The 21,475-nt window shown below is 48.3% G+C and overlaps 3 protein-coding genes across 3 annotated transcripts; 2 read left to right on the forward strand and 1 right to left on the reverse strand.

Annotated features, from left to right (window-relative positions):
* The first annotated feature begins 8,477 nt into the window (after positions 1-8,477).
* LOC112897933 (receptor-like protein 52) lies at positions 8,478-10,855 on the forward strand. Its single transcript, XM_025966338.1, has one exon. The coding sequence runs from the start codon at positions 8,722-8,724 to the stop codon at positions 10,312-10,314; it is 1,593 nt and encodes a 530-aa protein (XP_025822123.1). The 5' UTR covers positions 8,478-8,721; the 3' UTR covers positions 10,315-10,855.
* Positions 10,840-14,779, reverse strand: LOC112897934 (U3 small nucleolar ribonucleoprotein protein IMP4). The gene is made up of 8 exons (XM_025966339.1): positions 14,449-14,779; positions 14,167-14,276; positions 14,024-14,074; positions 13,637-13,780; positions 13,436-13,525; positions 11,559-11,665; positions 11,350-11,434; positions 10,840-11,251 (listed from the first exon to the last, which is right to left on the reverse strand). Exons 1-8 carry the CDS (start codon positions 14,642-14,644, stop codon positions 11,153-11,155), a joined length of 882 nt encoding a protein of 293 aa, XP_025822124.1. The 5' UTR covers positions 14,645-14,779; the 3' UTR covers positions 10,840-11,152.
* Positions 14,780-16,173: 1,394 nt separating this feature from the next.
* LOC112897754 (vesicle-associated protein 1-3-like) lies at positions 16,174-20,267 on the forward strand. Its single transcript, XM_025966145.1, has 8 exons — positions 16,174-16,532; positions 17,228-17,298; positions 17,397-17,478; positions 17,596-17,711; positions 17,818-17,979; positions 18,097-18,141; positions 19,074-19,151; positions 19,862-20,267. The coding sequence occupies exons 1-8, from the start codon at positions 16,475-16,477 to the stop codon at positions 19,970-19,972; spliced, it is 723 nt and encodes a 240-aa protein (XP_025821930.1). The 5' UTR covers positions 16,174-16,474; the 3' UTR covers positions 19,973-20,267.
* The last annotated feature ends 1,208 nt before the right edge of the window (positions 20,268-21,475 follow it).

Raw genomic sequence — 21,475 nt, forward strand, 5'->3', positions numbered from 1 at the left:
AGGAAGGTGGGAAAGGGCCTCTGGCGGGTGATCCAGCACTTCAGGTGGTCGTAGGTGCTGCACAGGCCCCGTAGGACATTGAGCACCAAGACCCGATCGGACACCGGATCCCCGAGGTCATGAAGAGCATCAGCCATGCTCTTCATCCGCCGGCAGTACTCACCGACGGAGAGGTCCCCCTGGACGAAAGTGCGGAAGGTGGCATCGAGCTAGAGGGCGCGATACTCGGCGTTGCCGAGGAACTGCCCCTCGAGCGCCACCCAAGCCTGTCGCGCAGTGCCGCCGTGGGTCCTGACGAGGTCCTGAAGATCTAGGGAGATGGTCCCGAAGATCCAGGACATGGCGACACTGTCGAAACGCAGCCACGTCACGTCCCGCGCCTCGATCGGCGAGTCGACGAGGACGTGGTCGTTGAGAGCGTAGCGGCGGAGGGTGAGGAGGACCTGATCCCGCCAGCGGCTGTAGGAGGAGGACGCGGGGTCGAGGAGGACGGAGACCAGAGCCCTGATATTCTGGACACCAGCTGCCTGGAGGTGGAGCTGGGCGACCGAGGGGTCGGTCGGGTCGTACCAGGCTCCAGATCCTGCGGACGGGGCCCGAAAGGAGGAGGAGGTGCCGGGCTCAGGGTCGACGGGCTGACCGGAGGAGATGCGGAGGTAGCGCTCCTCCTCGACGACCCGGAGAGCGAGGGCGTCGGCCGTGGTGCGCTCGCGCTCCCAGGCAAGGGCAGCCACACGGACCCGCTCCTGGGCGGCCGAAGCCTCCGACTTGGCAGTGAGGAGGGCCGCGGCGCGAGCGGCGTCGGCCTGCTGTCCTCGGAAAGCGCCGGAGAACGTTGCATCCTCGGGCGCCATCCCGAGGCCAGACTGTGCGGCACTGGGCGTGGCATCGATGACGGGCTGCGTGCCTGCAGCGCCCGCGGCCGGCAGCAGCCGCACAGCGGCCCGCAAGGCGACCGGATCGGCGCCCGCGGCCTGCAGCAGCTGTGCAGCGGCCCGCAGGGCGGCCGGATCGACGGCGGTGCGCGGCTGGGGTCCCGCAGCCCCGGCGCCTACGCCAGCAGTAGCTGCGGCAGCAGTGGAGGCGGGCTGCAGGGGGCCCAGGGCGCCAGCAGCCTGAAGCAGAGGAGCTCCGGCGCCCACTGCGGCGCCCGCTGCGGCACCCCCGGCAGCTCCTGGAGCAGAGGAGGGGCAGGGCCCACGGCGGAGCCCGCGGCGGCGCCCGCAGCGGCGCCCGGCGGCTCCTGGAGCAGTGGAGCGGCGGCGCCCGCGGCCCGGCCCCCCGCGAGGGCCAGCGCGGCGGCAGGAAAACCGGGCGGCAGCAGCCCGGCGCCGGCGGCCCAGGCGCCCACAGCGGCCTGAGCGGGAGCAGAGGAGGGAGAGGAAGAGGAGAGGGGAGGGAAGGAGGAGAGGGCCGGCGGCCGGCGGCGGCGGCGGCGGGCAGGAGGGGAGAAGGAGAAAACCTAAGCTGATACCATATAGAAGTGATATTGCATAGCATCAAAACCCTAACAGGGCATACCAATTTGTAATACACATAGGCCCAATGGGCCACAATGCCCCATGGGCTCAATACACTCCAACAATATTGAAGAAAGTTGAGTCTAGGGACATTTTGGATTAGCAATAAGCAAATTGTTGTAGTTTGTGACAATAAGAAAATTGGTGTAGGGGCTTCGGAAATTAAGTGAGAAATGAGTTTGTGGTTGGGGCTTTGGAATTTAAGAAACAAGATGTGTTTCCAGGATGGGGGATGTGGAGGTACTGATGAGGAGGGTAAATGGGTTTGGCAAGAAGCTGGAGGGTGCTCTGCCCCGAGAACAAGCTGGACCTGATGAACGTGAGGCTGGAGGAATCGAGGCAGCTTGCCGGGCGACCTGGAAGTGCTGGCTTCTGGGTGAGACAAAGGTGTGAACAAGCACAACTGATCTCAGAACAGCTTAATTTCCAGGTCGCTTAATTTCTTTCTCTGGCTTAGCTGCGAGTGCAAAGTTAGCTGGTACGCGCCATGGCCACCAGTAGAGCCGTGTCTCAGACGCTCAGACCACGGGCCGACGACTCAATCCGCCGTGTTTTTCAGTCTCCGATGACTGACCGACCAGTCTCCCGTAAGTCTCCGGTGACCGATCATCAGTCTTTCTTCCAGCTATCACGACCTGAAAGTGATTCCAATTCCAAACTATTGCCTTCTTGAGCACCCACTCCTCCAGCGTCAGCAGCAGTGCCGGGAGATGGCAACACCAGCGTCAGCAGCAGCAGCAGCAGCAGAATTCCGGCGGTAGCTGTTGGGCTCGTGTACTTTCAATGCAGAGAATAGCCAGTTTTCTGGCGAGATACCTAGCAATCTAGGCTACGGCATGCCGCTGCTGCAGCAACTCTACCTAGCTAATAACAAACTCTCCGGCAAGATCTGTTAAGCTACTCTGCACTGCTGGGATGAGCACCTGATGATAGGAATCGGGTAGCTCGTGATTGATGTTTCCAGCTAGTGTTTGGCGATCAGATCACATGGGTACTGTAAAGGGAATATGTTTGGTTCTTGTAGTATGTAAACAGTATGGATCAAATCGTTGGAAGAACAGATTTCAATTGCATTAAACAGTCAATCCATCACGATTTCATTGATTTCAGGAACACGTTAGCACCTGCAAAAAATTATTATGCTCGTGAGAGCCTCAAACATTGTTGATAATGACTGATGGAGGTGTGCACACACAGCCGCAGCTCAAATTTAGCAAAAAAAAAATCAATCTCATCGACATTCTTAATCAAACTGCATACATCCTAAAGGCTTGTTTGAATGAGCTAAAGTTAAATGCTAAACTTTCGCACATATTAGCACTCATGCAAATGCTAAAATTTTTTAGTCTTGGTTAATTTAGCCAACTCTATTAACACTCCTATTTAAATTAGTTAGTATTAGCACTCGGTTCCAAACGGGATCTAAGTCCTCACATTCGTGGAACGGGTAAACAAAACTCACCATCAGTCCTGAGCTTGTTTCCTTGGCTGCATCTTGTTGGTGACTTCCCAAGCTACGTGGTGAGGATGTCCGAGTTGGAGGAATTGGTCCTGTCTTCCAACTCATTGACAAGAAGCATTCCCACGGGAGTTTGGAGCCTCAGGAATTTGCAACTCTTGCATCTGGACCAGAACAACCTCACCGGAGATGTGATGGTTGATGAATTTGCTGCGATGAGCTTGACTGAAATCTACCTCCATGGGAACAAGCTTAGTGGATTTATCCCAGAAGCCTTTGGGCGATTAGAGAACCTCACATATTTTAGTTTGAGAAATAATGAGTTCATCGGAACTCCTGCTTCCGCCGGAGCTTGGGAAGCATTCACGCTTATATTCTGTTGATGTTGAAGATAACAAGCTTACTGGTGCGATCCCGGAGGGGCTGTGCGCCGGAGGTCTGCTCCAGTGGCTCCATGTCTCGAGCAATCGATTGAACGGCTCCATCCTCAAAAAAGATCTAGTAGACACCTGACAACGCACGCAAAGGAGGGCTTAGATACCTCTGGCGGGCCGTTATTGTGGACCGTGGCATTCTCAACCGCGAGCCCAGCAGCGGCGATGGAAGAGACCGTAGCCCAGGCGCAAAATATATATACGGCCTGCAGCAGTGGTGCAAAGTTGGGCCAGCGATGGACGGGCCGCCCAGAATAAATAGTAGGCCTTTAAAGCCCAACTATAAATAACGACGATGATTTCCGGAGACGTTTCGTGCTTCTCATCCCAAGTCTGAACTCAAATTACTGTACTGTAAACCTCACAGAATGCTACTACCTCCGTTCCAAAATGGAGGTCGTTTTACCTTTTCTAGATTCATAAATTTTGCTTCGTATCTGGACATAAATTATATGTGGATATCTAGCAAATGCTGTGAATCCAAAAATGCTAAAACCACCTACATTTTGGAACGGAGGAAATACAATATAATCACCGTACAGCCAAGACCTGCAACTTTAATTTAGGGGAAATGAAGCATTCCAGGACCCATCCAAAGACACGGAGCATGCAAATCACCCTGTGCAGCGCATGCTGTTAGTATTCCCCCAAAAAGTAAAATAAACTCAAAAAATGATGTACTGCAGTGCAGATCATCCACCAATAATCCAATTCACACGCAGAGAATCTTTTGCTTCTTGCTTGGCAGTGTCGATGTAGGGCCGCAGAACACACTCGCTTGGCTCTTCGTTTTGTTCCACGGTTCCTAGTTTGATCTGTCAGACATGAGGAACACGTTAGCACGGCAAAAATTGTCATGCCCATGAGAGCCTCGGGCATTGTTGGCATTGGCTGATGGAGGGGTGTGTGTGTCACCTGGTACAGCCGCAGCTCAAATCGGGGGCCAACCTCCTTCAGGTCGATCAAGTTGGGGGCCACCTGGTTTCTCGTGCCTTGCGTTATAAAATAGCAAGAGCTCTATCAGTCTTTTTGCAAAAAAAATAAAAATAAAAAACAGCTTCTGATGAAGCACGGCACATCAGCAAAGTAGTGCTCTACATCATCTAGTCGTAGAAGAAACTAGATAGCGAAATATGGAACTGAAAGAAATGTAGTCATCTCTATTACGAAAAGTAATTGTCATTTAGATATATGTTTAGAGGGTTATTTTAGTCTATTTCCATAGTGGCATAGGTGGGTAATTTAATAGATGGGTAATTTATTAGGAAAGATAACAAATTCAATGATTATTATGATTAGACTTGTTAGATTGATGGCAAGATATTTCTAATTTTTGCGAGAATTTTTAAGATTTTTTCTATTTTTTAAGTATCCACCTAGGACCCTAGATAGCTTCACGTGGAGGTTTAAAAAAGTTCTCCTATCAGTAATAGTTATCAGTAATAGTAAGATAAGCAGTTATCATACAATTATACAAAATCTATATTTAAAAAATAAGTAACCATCCAAACATATATCGTCGCCAGTTGGATGGCGAGGACCAAACAATACCAAATTAGTTAGTTGGGTGGTCTTTTTTCAAAGATACTAGTAGTGGAAACTGAAATTAGAGTGATATATGTAAGAGTGTTTACAATATTTTCTCGATAATCTAAGATCAGCCTGCTAGATATCTTTGATACTAACGTGCCTATTCCAAAGAAGCATGAAGCTGACGATCGAGTAGGATATAGGAGGAAGATCGAGCAGAAAAAAAGAAAGGAAAGCCGGCGCCGCAGCAGGATCTTCTAGCCACGTGAAGTAGAATAATTAGCGACTTCTCCGAAGATCCCAATACAAACATTTCTCTCTCTCTCTCTCTCTCTCTATATATATATATCTATCGCGGAGGGACTCGCCGTCGCCTGGACAACAAAAATGATCAAATCAGATTATCGGACACATATTTGGGGGAATTTGAGGAAACATGAGCGCCTGTTCTTGCAGTAGTAGCAGAGGCTCAATAAACATCTCGCATCCATCTCAGAGCATCTCCAACAAATTACTTATATCTTATACCTAAAATACTCTCTCTCCGTTACCAATAACTCCTTTTATGTTTTTAGCAGTGGTTGCTGCAGCAGAGTATCAAAATCCAATCACCAGGAATAGGATAGAGAGATAAATCCCCTTCATTTAGATAAGAGGGAGGTGTGTACCGAAACCTTTACTTTTAGCAATAGGGATTAGAATGGTAATCTGCTGGAGCACCTCCGATCAGTAAAATATCAAATTAGCTCTGCTAATGGCCCACTCTGATTGTTTCCCCTTTGTCTGTCAAGTGACACAGGAGGAGCGCGAACCGGAACGACAGCGACTACAAATGAGATCCCCGGTAAACTCCACAGGAATGACGGCGTCACTGCTACCGTTGATCCCGCAACCAGCGGTGCTGCGATAAGAGTGGTGTAGATACATCAAAGCGTAGTAATGCATTTTCGCAGCTGGCGGGAGAGGCGGAGCTGCTCCTCCAGATCAAGCGCGCGTTGGGCGACCTGCCCGTGGTCGCCGCATGGACGTCGCTGCCTCGGCCGCCGGCATGCACTGCCGCTTGGCCGCGGGTGCGACACGGTCGAGCACGTCACGTCCCGATGCTGCTTATATTATGACCTCTCCAGTCTTGCACACCTCGACATCTCCGTTCATCTACATGATGATTGATGAGCTTAAATAATTAGTGATTAAGTAACCGACCATCAGTCTCCGCCAAGTCTCCACTGACCGACCATCAATCTCCCAGCTATCTACTACGGTCTGAAATTATTGCCTTATTAAGCATCCAGCGATTACCGCAGTGGCCGGAGATGGCAACGCCTTGCCTCGGGTGCGCTTGCTGCCTCCTGCCACTACTACCTGTGCTAACCATAGCGTGTCCGCTCAATTCAGACGACCGGCGAGCGAGGCGGAGCTGCTCCTCGACATCAAGCGCGCGTGGCCCCAGCCCGCCTGTTCTCACGGCATGGAGTCTCGCCGCCTCGACCGCGGGCGCACACTGCTGCCGGCCATACATCGACCTGTCCCTGAACATCATCAGAACCTAAGGTGGCAGGTAGCAATAGTAAAATGTTCAAAATAAATTGCGTGAATAAATTGAGCAAAGAAATAACCGAGCACGAGATAAGAATTTTTCTCGTGGTGTGGTGTCGATGACTTGCCGATCACCTCTAATCCATATTGAGGTGGACTCAAAGTTTCAACCGCTCCCCTATCAACCACCTCTCTTGAGATGGTTTAAACCAATAAGTTTCTCCAAACCTCGATACCACTAGAATTGTTTTTTACTGTACCGGCAAGATGAGCGCAAGAACCTCTCATAAACCAAACCGGGGCACCTTCACAATCTCCTCGAAGGGTTCAACGGTTTCATCTTCTCCAAACCGTCTAGGGAGCGGCAACTTGCAAGAGTAACAAGTTGATAACGTTTTCTTGAAAACTCCCAAATGCTACAAAGCTCAAACTATCGATGCAATGCACTAGGATGCCCTCACAAATTGATTATTTGTGTTAAATAATCAATTTTTCACAAATACAAGGGATTGATTTCGTACATATTCAAATTCATTTTCGTGAAGAAGGGAGGTTTTATTAATTTGAAGCAGCGTTATGTTAAGGTGATATTTACAAACCCATCAATCAATTTATTACTGATTCCAAAAATTTATAAACCGCTTGATCTTGCAACACAAACGCAGAGAACAAAGATACCTCAATGACTGTTGCAATGGCCGACGAGCGAGGCGGCGGCGCCTGAACGAAGCGTAGTTGCCATGACCAACGAGCTTGAGGGGGTCAAAGCAAAGTGGAAAGGATGACTAGGCGAACTAGGATGCTGCTGATGTGCGAGATGCAAGCCACGGTGCATAGTTGGGCCGCAGATGCAACCACGGACGGGCCGCTCAAAACAAATTTATAGGCCCAACCATTAATAAAAAAATACGTCTAACAGCCAAGCACGGGGCCTCCTCTCTGGCATTGTGTGGGTAGAGTGCTCTTTCCGCTCAGAACCTCTCAGCATCCGTTTCCTTCCTCTTCCTCCGCTCCATCGCCATTTCTCGCTTGGCTCCTAATAGTTGGATGCATCGGTTGGTGGCTGCTCCACGATGCGACATTTGGCACGGTTTGTTTTAGAGAAAGAAAACCCAACTTCACCTCATCAGGGTCTAGAGTTTGCAGGCTTCAGCTTTTATTTTTATCCGTTGGTGATGACTTAGAGCAACTCCAAGAATTTACCTATAATTCTAGCTAAATTTAGAGTTTTACAAGACCTGTAAAAAAATAAATAGAGAGCTTCATAATGGTGGTGTAAACCAACAAACTCTCCGTATTAATCCCTTCCTCGTACCTTCACCCCGAAACAAACCTTCCTACTCGGCTTGGACCAAGTAGGAGCATCGCCGCCAGCGCCCTGGCGAGCTCGGGCCACCATTCTTCGATTTCTCCCACCCGGACTTGCATCACCCCCTCCGTATCTCCGCCCATACTCCACCGCCCTTGCCCGAGCTTCTCTCGGCCATAATCGGTCATCTTCGGCCCGCCGGAGTTGCTCCTCCCCCCGACCTCCTCCCTCACCGTCGACCCCTACCTCTGGCCGTTCCTCCTCGCCCTCCGACCACACAAATCGGTCCCCGGTGAGCTCCTCGTTTCGTCCGACCCCTTCCCCGCCCGTTTCCCTCGCCGAGCTGCCGGGAACGGCCGCGCCGCTGCGCCAGCCCCTCCTGCCGCCACCGCTGCTCGTCGCGGGCAGCCCTTACGTGGCCCTGCGCTGCGCCGGCGAGCGCCTCGGCTCCGCCCGGGTGGGCAGCCCGCGGGTTTGCCCCACCCCGCCGCCGGCGAGAACGGCGCCCAGCGCTGTCAGCATGAGGGGGCGGGAGGGCGCGGGAACAGGCACGTGCGCGGAGGAGGAGGAAGATAGTGAGGGGAGGGCGCTCGGCAAAAAAAGCTAGCGGAGACGTGTAGATGCCAAGCGGGATAGTGAGATGAGGAAGATGGAGAGTCTTTTGGATGGAGTTTTTACCACCCCTAATCTAAATTTACCCAGCCAAATAGATTTACTCACGCTGGCGGAGTTCTTACAGTGCTCCAGTCTCCGGTGACCCTTGGAAAAACTCATCACGGCCAGCAGGTGATTCCAGCATCAAATTTGCTTATTCGGCCGGCGCCGGCGGAGTCAAAGTCGACAGGTTTTTCAGTCCTCGTGCTTACGGAATGAAATACGAACATACGATCCGAAGGGCCCCTCGCTTCCGGCGACCACCACAACTGCCAAGACATGGCAACACCGTGCCGCGCATGCGCTTACCTCCTCCCCCTCCTGCTTGTGCTGCCCGGCTGTCTCCTGCACCAGGGCGCGGCCGCGCAGTCCCGACGACCGGCGGGCGAGGCGGAGCTGCTCCTCCAGATCAAGCGCGAGTGGGGTGACCCGCCCGTGCTCGCGGCATGGAACGCCACCTCCGCCTCGGCCGCGGGCGCGCACTGCCGCTGGCCGTACGTGGGCTGCGACTCGGCCGGGCGCGTCACGAGCCTCGCCCTCGCCGGTACCAACGTCACCGGCCCCGTCCCGGACGCCGTCGGCAGCCTCTCCAGCCTCACACACCTCGACGTCTCCGACAACTACATCGCCGGCGCGTTCCCGACGACGCTCTACCGCTGCCGCTCGCTCCGGTACCTCAACCTCTCCTACAACTACATCGGAGGGCGACTCCCTGATGACATCGGCCGCGGCCTTGGACCCAACCTGAGAACGCTTGACCTCGGCGACAACGAGTTCACAGGCAGCGTCCCGGTGTCCCTGTCCATGCTCCGGAACCTCCGGTATCTCGTGCTGGCCGTCAACCGCTTCGCCGGTGCTATTCCGGTGGAGCTCGGCGAGCTGACGAGCCTCAAGGCGTTGTTTCTGTCGGACAACCTGTTCGACGCAGGCAAGCTGCCGGCGTCGTTCAAGAATCTGACCAACCTAGTCACGCTCTGGGCGGATAAATGTAACCTTATCGGCGACATCCCAAGCTACCTGGTGAAGATGCCGGAGCTGAAGCATCTGTACCTCCACTACAACGCGTTGACCGGAACCATACCTCCATGGATTTGGAGCCTCAAGAAGCTGCGGGCATTGGTCGTCTCCGGCAACGACCTCAGCGGCGGCGTGGTGGTTGATGGCTTTGCTGCGATGAGCTTGACCAAAATCGCCATCTCGGAGAACATCCTTAGCGGCGTCATCCCGGAAGTCTTCGGGCGCCTGGAAAACCTCACGGAGTTGCTCCTTTCTGGGAATAACTTCTCCGGCGAGATACCTGCGAGCATCAGCCGGTTGCCATCGCTGGAGGTGTTGGATTTGCACGGTAACAAGCTTACGGGCTTGCTCCCGCCGGAGCTCGGGAAACACTCGCCGGGCTTATCCGATGTCGCGGTTGAGGACAATGAGCTCAGTGGTGCGATCCCGGAGGAGCTGTGCGCCGGCGGCCGGCTCCAGGGGTTCTCCGCCTCGAACAACCGCCTGAGCGGTTCCATCCCGGTAGGCCTCGCCCATTGTGCTGCTCTTCAATATCTGTACCTAGACAGTAACCAGCTCTCCGGTGAGGTGCCAGAGGATTTGTGGACCGTCGGGGGGCAGCTCGCGGAGGTGATCCTAGAGAAAAACCGGCTTACGGGGAGTCTCCCCGCCACGATGCCTAGCAAGCTTACGAAGCTATACATAGGGAAGAACCGGTTTGTCGGCAGAATACCAGCGATAGCTGTCGCACTTGAGGACTTCAGTGCTGAGAACAACCAGTTTTCTGGTGAGATACCAGCCAATCTGGCCGACGGCATGCCGCTGCTGCAGACGCTGAACCTGGCCAATAACAAACTCTTCGGCAGGATCAGTTAAGCTACTCTGCAGCTGCAGGGGAACTGAACCAGCTGGCCAGTGACCAGACTCTCCGGCAGGACCCGTTGTTTGTTGATTGATAGCTCGTGATGCTTTCAGTGTTGTGCCTCGTAAACAAAAAGATTAGCATGGATACCTGAAGCCAAGTTTAGGGATTTTAGATCTACACTTTTGAGTGTAAATGGACACCTGAGACTAGGCTCTGACAGTCGATCCTCTCTTTGAATTTGTGTTGGACAATCAATTCATCACGAATACAAGTGAATGGTACCACAAATTGACAAACCCGTTCATCTCTAGTTCAGAAAGAAAGGACCGGAACGTAGAGAGCACAAGATGCAGGGATACCTCGATAGCAATTGCAATGGCCGACGAGCCAAGTGGCTGATCCGCTGCTGAGAGCAAGATGCTGGTGTGCCGTGAGCGAGATGCAGCTGTGGCAGAGTTGGGCCGCAGATGCAACCAACCATATGGGCCGCTCAAACAAATTCTGCGATTATATATATATTTATATACGCCCAACCATTAACAGCTACTATGAATGCTTCCAGAGACATTTCACACATCTCACCCAAGTCTCAACTCTAAAACCCTAAGTCTTACATCTTATAAACTTCACTGGAGTAACCGCCAGGACCCAAAATTGGGGGAAGTAAAGTAATACATTACACATTACCCTGTGCATTGATGCTACTATTACAGTAAACGGTGAAGGGCCATACAGGACATATTATCCAGTTCATTGATGCTACTATTACAGTAAACGGTGATGGGCCAAAACAAACTAAAAATCGCTGTACTGCACTGCAGGTCATCAACCAAACCGCGTTCATACAATTCATGCGCCAAGAGTCTTTTGTTTCTTGGCAGTGTTGATGTAGGGCCGCAGCTCAAACTCACATCGCGCTTCGTTCTGTTCCATAGTTCCTAATTTCAGCTGTCAGACAAGAACAATATGTTAGCACCAGCAAAATTTGTTATGCCGGTGAGAGCCTTCAAACATGGTTGATAATGGCTGATGGAGATGTGTATCACCTTGTACAGCCGCATCTCAAATCGGGGGCCAACCTCTTTCAGGTCGATAGACTTGGGGCCGCCTGGTTTCTCGTAGACGTGATGCCTTGTGTTATAAAATAGCAAGATATGTGTAAGCCTTTTGCATAAAAGACACTGATGAAGCACAGCACATCAGCAAAGTAGTGCCCTACATCTAGTCATGGAAGACTAAATAGTAAAATATGGACCTGAAAGAAATGTAGTCGTCTCTATTAGCAAAAGTAATTATTCGCTTTGAATCTGGCTTCGGCACAGGAAAAAGGTGCTTCAGAATAGTAGCAGTCCTTTCACCAATCTGCAAAAAAAAAATCAGCAGGCTTTCAAAGCATTGGAGATGACCACTAGGCACTTGTGCACTGCCACAAAGATAGAACAGAAAGATTGGTAGAGAAACAAGCCACTTTTCATACAATCCAAAATAGTACCTAGCAATCAACCAGTATGCAGAATAACTCGAGCTCACATGAGCCAAATATGAAATTTCTGCATGCACTACCAAGCAGGAATAGAGTAAAAATCAAGTCTCACTAAGTGTTTCAAGCAGAATCAAGCAACAAATGGATTTCAGGTAAGTTTATTAGGTTTGAATGGACTAAGACTATCTTCACAATAGTAAGTACGTCTCAGGTTAACGACATAACCCCCAACTTCAGCACAAATAGTAGGATTTACATGCAATCTTGTCAAATCTTGAACTAACACAAACAGAATAGAGGAGAAAACAACCCCATCCCAACCCAGAAAAAACAAGAAAAGGGAAACATATCAAAGATGAGAAAATGGAGGTTCTCAGCCTTAAGTTATGAATGGATTTAAGTGTCTTTCATGGAATAAATGTCTCAGGTTAACGAGAAAGACATCATTGCAACCTCCAAATTTGTAACGAGAATGAATATCATGCACATCTCAGGAACAAGACAAACATCAATGCAACCTCACAGTTGTGTGAAGATTCACATGCAAATCTGTTTGATTTAGAAAATAAACTAACTGAAGATTGTAGTCACCAAAAAAATCAAAAAATAACAAAAGGGAAACAGAGCAAACAGTGAAGGTGGAGGTTCTCAGTCTTGAGTTATGAATGGATTTAAGTGTCTTTCATGGAATAAACATGTCTCAGGTTAACGAGAAAGACATCATTGAACCTCCAACACTGTAAAATAGGCATGCACATGCAAGGATACAAGGCAGATAGCAAGAGAAAAAGGTGGTTAAAAAATGCACTCCGTGCTGTATCTTAGAACAATATCAATGCTGCTCAGTTATGTTTTGAATGGATAGATGCTATCCTCATAGTATGTCTCAGGTTAACGAGAAGTCCATCATTGCAGCCACCAAAAGTAGTGCAGAAACGACAAACTGCAGCACTAAACATGATTTGAGCTGCAACATATATTGGACTGAAACCATTATTGTTAAATTAATGTGCAACACCAAATGAAACAAAGCAGAAAACTTGCTTGAGAACAGCAGCAAAACATGTCCAAGGAAAAAAAACTAAATAGCAGGAGCAGATTATGGAACTGGAGGAGCTCAGCATCTTACTATTCAAATGATTATCATCATCACCATCATCATCATCATCATCATACTAGCACTGTATGCTTAATGAAAAGCTGTCAATGCTAGCACAATTGAGTACTGAGAGTATGTGTGTGTGCATGCATGAAAGCGATTAAGCCCTCAAGAGAGAGGGAGGGAGGGAGGGGAGAGAGAGTCAGAGAGAGAGAGAGAGAGTTGAAAAAGTTCTCAGATTGGAAAGTATCAGTATCATCATAGCAGCCTCCAGTTCCTGTATAATTTCATGGATGCCCACTGACGGACATGTATTCCACGCCACTAAGAATGAAAAAGATAAACAGAAAAATACTATTGGAGCCCCCCCCCACCACCACCCCCCACTTAAGCATTTTCATCCTAATTCCTAGCAATTTAAGTCATTTGCCTGGCTCTGAAATGCTGGTTTAACTTTTCAAGCACACATAGTGAATAGCTCACCATGACAACAAAGATAGCACATGAGGGCAAAATAATTAGCTGTTAACATGAAACGATGAATATTTACCGTGGTTGAGAAGTTGTCAAGTACTAAATGGGGGTAAGCTTCTGACATTTTGCCCATTGCCTTCCTGTCCTTGATGTCATGACGTGTCACCTGCACACAACAACAAAGCCTCAGGATACGACCAAGCGTGGTCACTCATTTTGTGCACTTGCACTAGGCGCCACTCAGCATATATACTCTAAAAATGATAAGCACACTTACCACATTGAGTAATCCAAAGTATGCAGTTGGACCTTGCGGTAGATGAGAGATGACCAAACCATCAGGTTGACCACGATGTTCATGGACTAAAATAAGATCAGTAATATCATGTGACCGGCAAGACTCGACAATTTCTGATAGGACCTGCCAAAAAAATGCACGGCACTAAGAAGTGAGGAACAATAACTAAGACAACAGAAACTAGACAGCATTATACAGTTATAAACAAATACATTTTACATAGCAAGATGTCCGTTCACTTGTAACCACTACTAAACACCATGAACGAGTATATCTTCTTTCTTGCAAAGAATGCATGAGAGCTACATGGATGAGCAAAAGAAGCATAACAGATGGTAATTGGTAACTGCTGCCACGCTAATATACCTGGCCACCACGGTTAATTCTTTGTGAGTTGGGAAAGACAACCTTCAGCTCCTACAAATAGAACCAGAAAGGTCGATTAATCGAAAGCGATGGACATCTTCGAAGTCCCAGAGAATTTCTGATTTGCAGCAAAACAAAAATACCTTAACAAACTGAATCAGGGGGGCGCTGGGATCGCGAGACGTGGTCAAGAGTATCTTGGGCTCCCGAATCGTGCCAGTCGCGTACTCATTATCAACGAAGCTCTTTGGAACTGCGGCACCCAATCACAAAGTCACAACGGAGTAACACATCGTTAGCTAACCAGAGACGGAAGATTGCAAATCTCACTGCAAACAAACGGACAGGAACACTGCATTCCACTCGCTCGATCAAACTGGGCGTGGAAGGGAGCGGGGGGGGGGGGGGATACGGGAACCGCTCACCTTGACGCTCCTGGTCCTCGAGGTCGATCTGCCTCCGCAGCTCGTGCTCCTCGTTGCGGAGCTCGGTGGGGATGGGCTTGCCCTCCTCGAGCGCCTGCCGGATGCGGCGCTTCTTCTCGAACTGCGCCCGCTCGGCGCCCTCCAGGCTCTTGGTGTACAGGTACTCCCGCCGCATCCTCTGGTTCCGCCGAATCATCCTCGCTCCCTCCTCCTCTGCTCTCTCGCGCAAGCACCGCCCGCAAAACCCTACCCGTGTGATCTGGGCGGCGGCGATAAACCCTAGCGGCTCAGCGTCGTGCTTCTCCGGCGGCGGCGGGGTTTGGGAATGGAGTTGGGGCTCCTCGATTTAATAGCAGTGCAGGTGGGCCGAGATGGGCTTGCACGGCTGGGGCATTTGTCCTTTCTTGTGGGCCTTCCCAAGTGTCTGGTGTTCGTACTGTGCTGGGTTAAAAAATGAGTTTGAACATGTAGTAAAAAAAAAAAGAATTTGAACATAGTTTTCACGATGAGAGAGAGGACAGCTGAAACTATGACTTTGGGTGTATTCTAAGCATATAAAACTTTAAAGGAAATTTTATGCTGTCCTTAGCATATATTCTAAGCATGGCTTGCATTCGTGATGTAGACAATACCATTGTCTAGCCGAGAAAAAAAAAGGGTATAATTCTCGTGGAGCTCTAGGGTTTGAGAGCGTGATACGTGAGTGACTAAAAATTTGGATTAAAGAGCTACAAAAGCATGATATATGAATTATAGAGTGATCTGAGCTCTTAAATCTTAGTTGGATGGTGAAGAATGATCAAATCATGCGTAGAGTAGAGGATTTCAGTATGGAGAAATAGGCCTTTATTTTCTATCATTTTTTGGTCATAACTTAAGTTCTTTTTTTTAGTTTCTTGCTACCTAAAGTCCATGATTGGAGTCAATCAGGCTATATTTCAAATTGAAGTAGTCAGTTTCTGTCCTAGATTTTTACAATCTTTTGTCCATAATGATCCAATTCAACAAATCCACTCTCCGCAGTTTTTTCGGCATTTGGTCTAGATTGCCTTAAAGTTGGTCCATAACAACAAACCCAACAAACCTAAAATCTAATTACTATTTCCTTGGCTCAATCTTTGAACTTATTGTTTGAGTTTACAATTAAGAAGTTGAAACAAACATATTCCGTACTATAGATTGTTATAGTTCAACAATTTGCTCCTCTTCAACTTGCATATGGTAACAATATGCTAGGTGCAGTTTATGATCCGACTGAAATCCATATTTCCATAAGAGATTTAATAGTTTAAGATAAGAAGAAAATTCGCTAAGAAAGAAGCAACTTGTGTATCAGGTGACTTGTAATTGGTTCCAAACCAGACAGCAAAATGAAATGATGATGCACGTTGTAAAGAAGCTACTCATGCATCGGGTGACTTGTAAGTTGTAATTTTGTTTCTGAGTAGACAAGTAAGTTGTAATCGGTGCTAAAAGAGACAGCAAAATGAAATGATGATGCATATGCAGTTGAAGGCAGCACAGTGAGGCAAATGCCCGTTCCTACCTGTACCTGCACATTTGGCAGCCATCTGCGCACGCCATAAAACCACCACGTCATGGATTCACCCAGCTCAGCCGCATTTCCATCTATACCCTCCCCTTCCCACACTCACGATCACTCAGACTGCTGCCACCAACCGAGGTTACAACCGTCATTTGCACCCCAGTTCATCCAAGGAGCACGATCCCATTTCTAAACGCATTTCTCTTGCAACCTTTTTATGCCCCGGACAGCAGCGATACAGGACTGGGCGACCGAAATTTCCCATCTTTTCCTCGTTTTTGGGGGATTTCATTTCCGCTCCTCGTTCCCATCGATCAGCGGCCGCCTTTGCTATTAGCTTCCCCCATTTGATTCCGTGGGAAGCAAAGACACCTTTTTTAGGGTCGGATTTGTGGCCGAGCTCTTGATTTGCTCGGTTTGTTCCTGTTTCTGAGAGAGGAGGAGGGATCCTTGGATCAGGGATCGAGCAAGGAAGCAGCCATGAGCGGCGGGAGCGGGAGTTTCCTCGAGATCCAGCCCTCGGAGCTCGCATTCCCCTGTAAGTCCTCCCAGATCTCGCCTCTAGATCGAGTCGTTTGGATCATGTCGGGCGGTTGCTGTGACTGTTTGTTGCTTATGGGATCTTGGTCAAAGCTGGGATGCTGGGGACGGAAACGAGGTCCATGCTGCCTCGTGCATGGGCTTTTGATTCTGATCGGCTTGATTCGTCGAAGTGGCCTGTAGTAGAATCATTCGGACTTAGAATTGCGAAGAAGCGGAAAGAGTGTCTTCTTGTAGTAGGCCCCTCTTGCGGTTAGGGTATTAGTGCACCGATCTGTTCCTTTACTGGGCTTTGAGTGGGGTTAGATTTTGTTCGTTTCCTGATTCATGCTTCCAAAGTGCATTGTGTATGGTGAGTCATCGTCTTGGCAGTTGCTTGGCCTCCGGGGAGCTTGGGATCTTGCAGAAATGCTTGCTTTGTAACTGTATCGGTGTGTTCTCTTTGGTTTCATGTGGTCGCGGCAAATTAAATTTGGCTGCTTATGCACCTCTTTGGATTCAACAATCTGGTTGTTGTTCATCAGTAATGAAGATGTGTGTACTCTTGCCTTTTGAGCTTGAACTGCAATAGCTGTGGTTTTGTTTCTTGAGTCTGTTTGCCTTAGGTCTTTATACTGATTTTGTTTGCTAATTACACTGTCATTGTATTAGATTCTTGACGTGCCTTAACTTCTACATTTTTTATTCATGCAGTTGAATTAATGAAGCAGAGCTCATGCTCCATGCAACTCACCAATAAGACTGACCATTATGTTGCGTTCAAGGTAATCTGCTGTCAAATGTCACTGGTTCATGCCCGAAATATTTCAATCGCTCATAGCCCTATAAGAATGTAAACTTACATCTCATATATGACTTGCAGGTCAAAACAACCAACCCAAAGCAGTACTGTGTGCGCCCTAATATTGGTGTTGTATTACCTGGGTCAACTTGTGATGTTACAGGTAGCTCCCAGTCGATAACATCATGAAACAATAGCTTGATGCTAGGAGATCCACTTACCTTAACTCGAATTTCTACTTGTATGTGTACCTAACCTTTTGTCTGTCGTTACTTGTTAGTGACAATGCAAGCGCAGAAGGAATCACCTCCAGACATGCAGTGCAAGGACAAGTTCCTAGTTCAAAGTGTTGCAGCTGAGAATGGTGCAACAACTCAAGACATTAATGCGGCAATGGTAAGTACTCTGGCACTCTTGATTGGTTTTATTTCCACCAGGTTGCTGCATGCATACATTTCTGGCTCGTCTTGTCATATGTCCGTGTGTGCTTTCATGACAACAGTTCAATAAGGAGCCAGGGAAAGTTGTCGATGAATTCAAGCTGCGTGTGGTCTATGTGCCAACAACTTCGCCCAGTCCAATCCCTGAAGATTCTGAACTAGGGAGTTCTGCTCACTCGTTTGCACAAGAAAATGGGATAAGTCATCCCGCGTTGCCACAAACTGTAAGACGTTGATCTATCTCAATTTTTTTGTTTCATCTAGATTTCTTGTCAGCCTTCTCAGGGTTCTCATTTGATGATTTAGTGAATTGCTATTTCTAATCAGTTTGCAAATTTTAGGTATCTAGATCATCCGCTGAAACAACAAAGGAGAAGTCCTCTGAGGTAGGTTTTCCCTGACCTTTATGGTTGCCTCTTTATTTGGCAATCAGTGCTATTGAATTAAAAAGCTTGCAACTTGCAAAAGCATCTGGTTAATTGCACATCAACATTGTTTTGAGTTACGTGATACCCTGCTTCTTAGTCTTGCCCTGACTAACCAGTTAATACATACAATTCATGGTTTAATTAGTAAGAAAGATTGCAGATGAAGTCATCAACAGAATTGGTCTGCACATCCATGATTTAATTTGGAATTTGGAAGCATATATTGTCTTGCAAATTTTAATTGATTGTGAATATGTGCCTGATGGGCAGCAATATCCCTGACACTATAAGAAACCTCTTTGTTTCATTAGGTAGCCAAAGGCACTAGAGCTTGTTCTGATGTTTCTGGGACCATAAGCACTACCTGCACATATTAGTGGTCTTAAATAATGTAGCGTCAGCATGGAAACTTCTTAGATTAAATTTATATCACATATATTTCTGACCAGAATGAATTTATGGTTTTCTGAGATTTTCTTGTACCGGATTCACTGTCCAATTTGAACAGTTGAAAAATAATTAAGCCTCATTATCACTGAACTCTACTTTTAAGAAGAGAGGAAACTGGTCTAAACAGTAGGCAGGATATTCAGTGCATCCCATGCTAAGTGTCAAAACTCGATGCCTTCTTGGTTTCTTATTCACATGAACCATCTCTGTGTATGCTCATTGCTCTAAGACATGATATGGTTCAACTTATGAGTAGTAACAAGTTGGAAGATGTAGTTTGTCTGATCTCAACAGTCTTTGCTGCTCCATGTCTTGTCTGTTGAGTCCTGACAGCAGAAAGCACTGGCTGGTGAAGTTTGGTAGTTAGTTTGTTTCTAAGTTGTAACATACTTTATGGAGTTTTGTGTTTCGATGGATTCACACTGGCTGGTGTCTGCTAGGCAACTTCTGTGATCTCCAAGTTAACTGAGGAGAAAATGTCCGCTATTCAGCAAAACCAGAAGTTGCGGCAAGAGCTGGTAAGTTCTCCAGGCATTGTCTGGTCCTGAATTAGTACTGCAGTTTGTGACATTTTTTTAGAAAAGTTTGGCATTATTTTGTTTACATTCACATAACAAAGATTACTTGAGGTGACATTGTTCATTGCAGCTACCATTGCATGATTTTCAGTTGCTTCTTTAATCATCAATGTCATACGGGAAAAAACATTAGTAACTATTGAAGTGAAATCTTTCTTGCTCCTACAAACTGAACATTGTCAACATCATCAGTTATTTATGCAAGCTGAACTGATGCTCCTGTTAGATATTACTCAATTTAAATTCAAGAAACTAAGCTCTGCACTCTTAGAACTGCTGGGACTTACTCTTAGAAACTAAGTTTATAAGAAGTAATAATAAGAAGATCCTGTGAGTTATAGTGGTCTGTGCTGAACCGTGTGTTATTCTGGTTGGTCAAATATTCTGTGCTTTAATAACATGCAATGACTACAAAAATTTGGAAGGCCCTTTTATGGAGGGAATAGATTTTGTATCTCTGATCCAACAGTCATGCAACCACATCTACTGTTAACTGAATGAATGACTTGCTTCACACTCAGGGAAAATACCACACTAATAAAAGGAAATTCCCTGGCATGAAAAGATAAATTATAATTAATCATATTTTGTGTGCTAACTTAATTATCTTTCTATTTCCTCATACTCATAAAATTCTGTGTCTGTATCAGGAGCTTCTACGGAAAGAGAGCAGCAAGAACGGCGGCGGTTTCTCCATCACCTTCTTGGTCATCGTGGGCCTTCTGGGCATCATCGTCGGCTACATCCTCAAGAGGACATAGTAGGATCCAGTCTCCAGCAGAGCTATACTCCCATGAGAGGATACCCACACGCGGCATGCATATGCATACCGCCCCTTGTGTTTTCGCTCTTAAACGGAGCGCCTGTTCTAACGTGTAACAACAGCCCTCCTAGAAGCTTTGGTTGTGTACATTATGGTGGTTCATACTTTTTCTTCTGGGATTTTTTGGATTTGTTAGACTTGTTTTAAGCCTAACTGCCGCGACTTTGTCACGTTTACCATAACCTTTATTCTTTCTGATGATCTCATAATTACTGGGATGCTTCCTATCCATTGGCAATGCTGAAGATGTTGCCAGTCTGATGAACTTGGTAAATGTTTGCATCATTTAGTTTCAAGCACTACAAATTCACACAAAGGTGCATCTCATCTACTATGTAAAGTCAATGAGCATCAGTATCTAGAGTAAAACAGTTTCGAAGGTGATCACAACATGGTACATGCTTCTGTTTAATTTCCGCTACTACGCAATCAGCAAGTTAGCACACCTGAAGGGTATATACATCTTCAGGTAGGAACCACCGTGCACGTCACAGGCGACTCGTGACGCATCAGGAAGAGCACCGCGGCGGCCGCGGCCGCGCCGGCGAGGAACCCTAGCAGCAGCCACCCAAGCCTCGCCGCTGTGCGCCTCACCGGAGAGGAGGAGGCTGCCACCACGTCATCGTCGCCATCGGCCGTTGTCACCTCTCCCACCTCCCAGCCGACGCCGTCGTCGTCCACTACCGCTTTCTCGACCACCGTCAGCAGCCCGGCGTCGAGCCCCCCGTGCCGCCGCGCCTGCTTCTCCCCCGCCGCAGCATTGCCGCTGGTGCCCGCCTCCGTCACGCCGGAGACGCTCTGCACGCTGTCCTGCGCCGCCCGGGCGCCGGCGCCGCCGCTCCCGGGCGTGTCGCCGCCGGCCTCGTTCTCCATCCTTTTCGCACGTGGTAGAGAGGGAGAAAAAAAAAAACAGAAGGCTTCCGTGTTCGTTGCTGCGCCCGTGACCCATGCGATGTACTAGTATGTATACGGTTGGTCCCGTAGGGACGCGCCGTTTGGTGGGCGCCCAGTTCTGCGCCGTCGGATCAGACAGGTTGGTGGAGAGACGCGACGTGGGCCGTCGGATCACCAACCGCCCGCCGAGATGGGCAGGAGCATCTACGAAACTACCATGTGAGAATGTGTTCTGAATATGGTAGGCGATGGCATCTGAAAATTTTACGTGAAGTTCAGATGAAATTTGTGCTGTTTCTGCGAAACTTCGAGGAAGGGGTGAACCTGGGTTCCTCTGCTTTGGTTTTTTCTACATTGTTTAACTCCTGCTCGACTGGTGAACCTTCTTAGTTTTTCTGTCTGCGTGACGTTCCAAATTATGAACCCTCACTTTGAAATTTTTGTGGCTTGTTTGATTCGTGGTTGCAAAACGCGACACCAATTTAATTGGGCAGTCGAGCTTTAAGCACCAGTCGCAAGTATTTGTTTAGTTGGAACGGCGTGCTAA

Source organism: Panicum hallii, chromosome 6, assembly GCF_002211085.1.
Source record: "Panicum hallii strain FIL2 chromosome 6, PHallii_v3.1, whole genome shotgun sequence".
In the NCBI taxonomy this organism is placed as follows: Eukaryota; Viridiplantae; Streptophyta; class Magnoliopsida; order Poales; family Poaceae; genus Panicum; species Panicum hallii.

Excerpts from the sequence above, each read along its gene's own strand:
- LOC112897933 (XM_025966338.1), top strand. The coding sequence starts at position 8,722 with ATGGCAACACCGTGCCGCGCATGCGCTTACCTCCTCCCCCTCCTGCTT.
- LOC112897934 (XM_025966339.1), bottom strand. The coding sequence starts at position 14,644 with ATGATTCGGCGGAACCAGAGGATGCGGCGGGAGTACCTGTACACCAAG. Across the intron at positions 14,075-14,166 it reads CCCTGATTCAGTTTGTTAAG|GAGCTGAAGGTTGTCTTTCC; the intron begins GTATTTTTGTTT and ends TTCTATTTGTAG. Across the intron at positions 13,781-14,023 it reads GAATTAACCGTGGTGGCCAG|GTCCTATCAGAAATTGTCGA; the intron begins GTATATTAGCGT and ends TTTTTTTGGCAG.
- LOC112897754 (XM_025966145.1), top strand. The coding sequence starts at position 16,475 with ATGAGCGGCGGGAGCGGGAGTTTCCTCGAGATCCAGCCCTCGGAGCTC. Across the intron at positions 17,479-17,595 it reads GTCAACTTGTGATGTTACAG|TGACAATGCAAGCGCAGAAG; the intron begins GTAGCTCCCAGT and ends GTTACTTGTTAG. Across the intron at positions 19,152-19,861 it reads AGAAGTTGCGGCAAGAGCTG|GAGCTTCTACGGAAAGAGAG; the intron begins GTAAGTTCTCCA and ends TGTCTGTATCAG.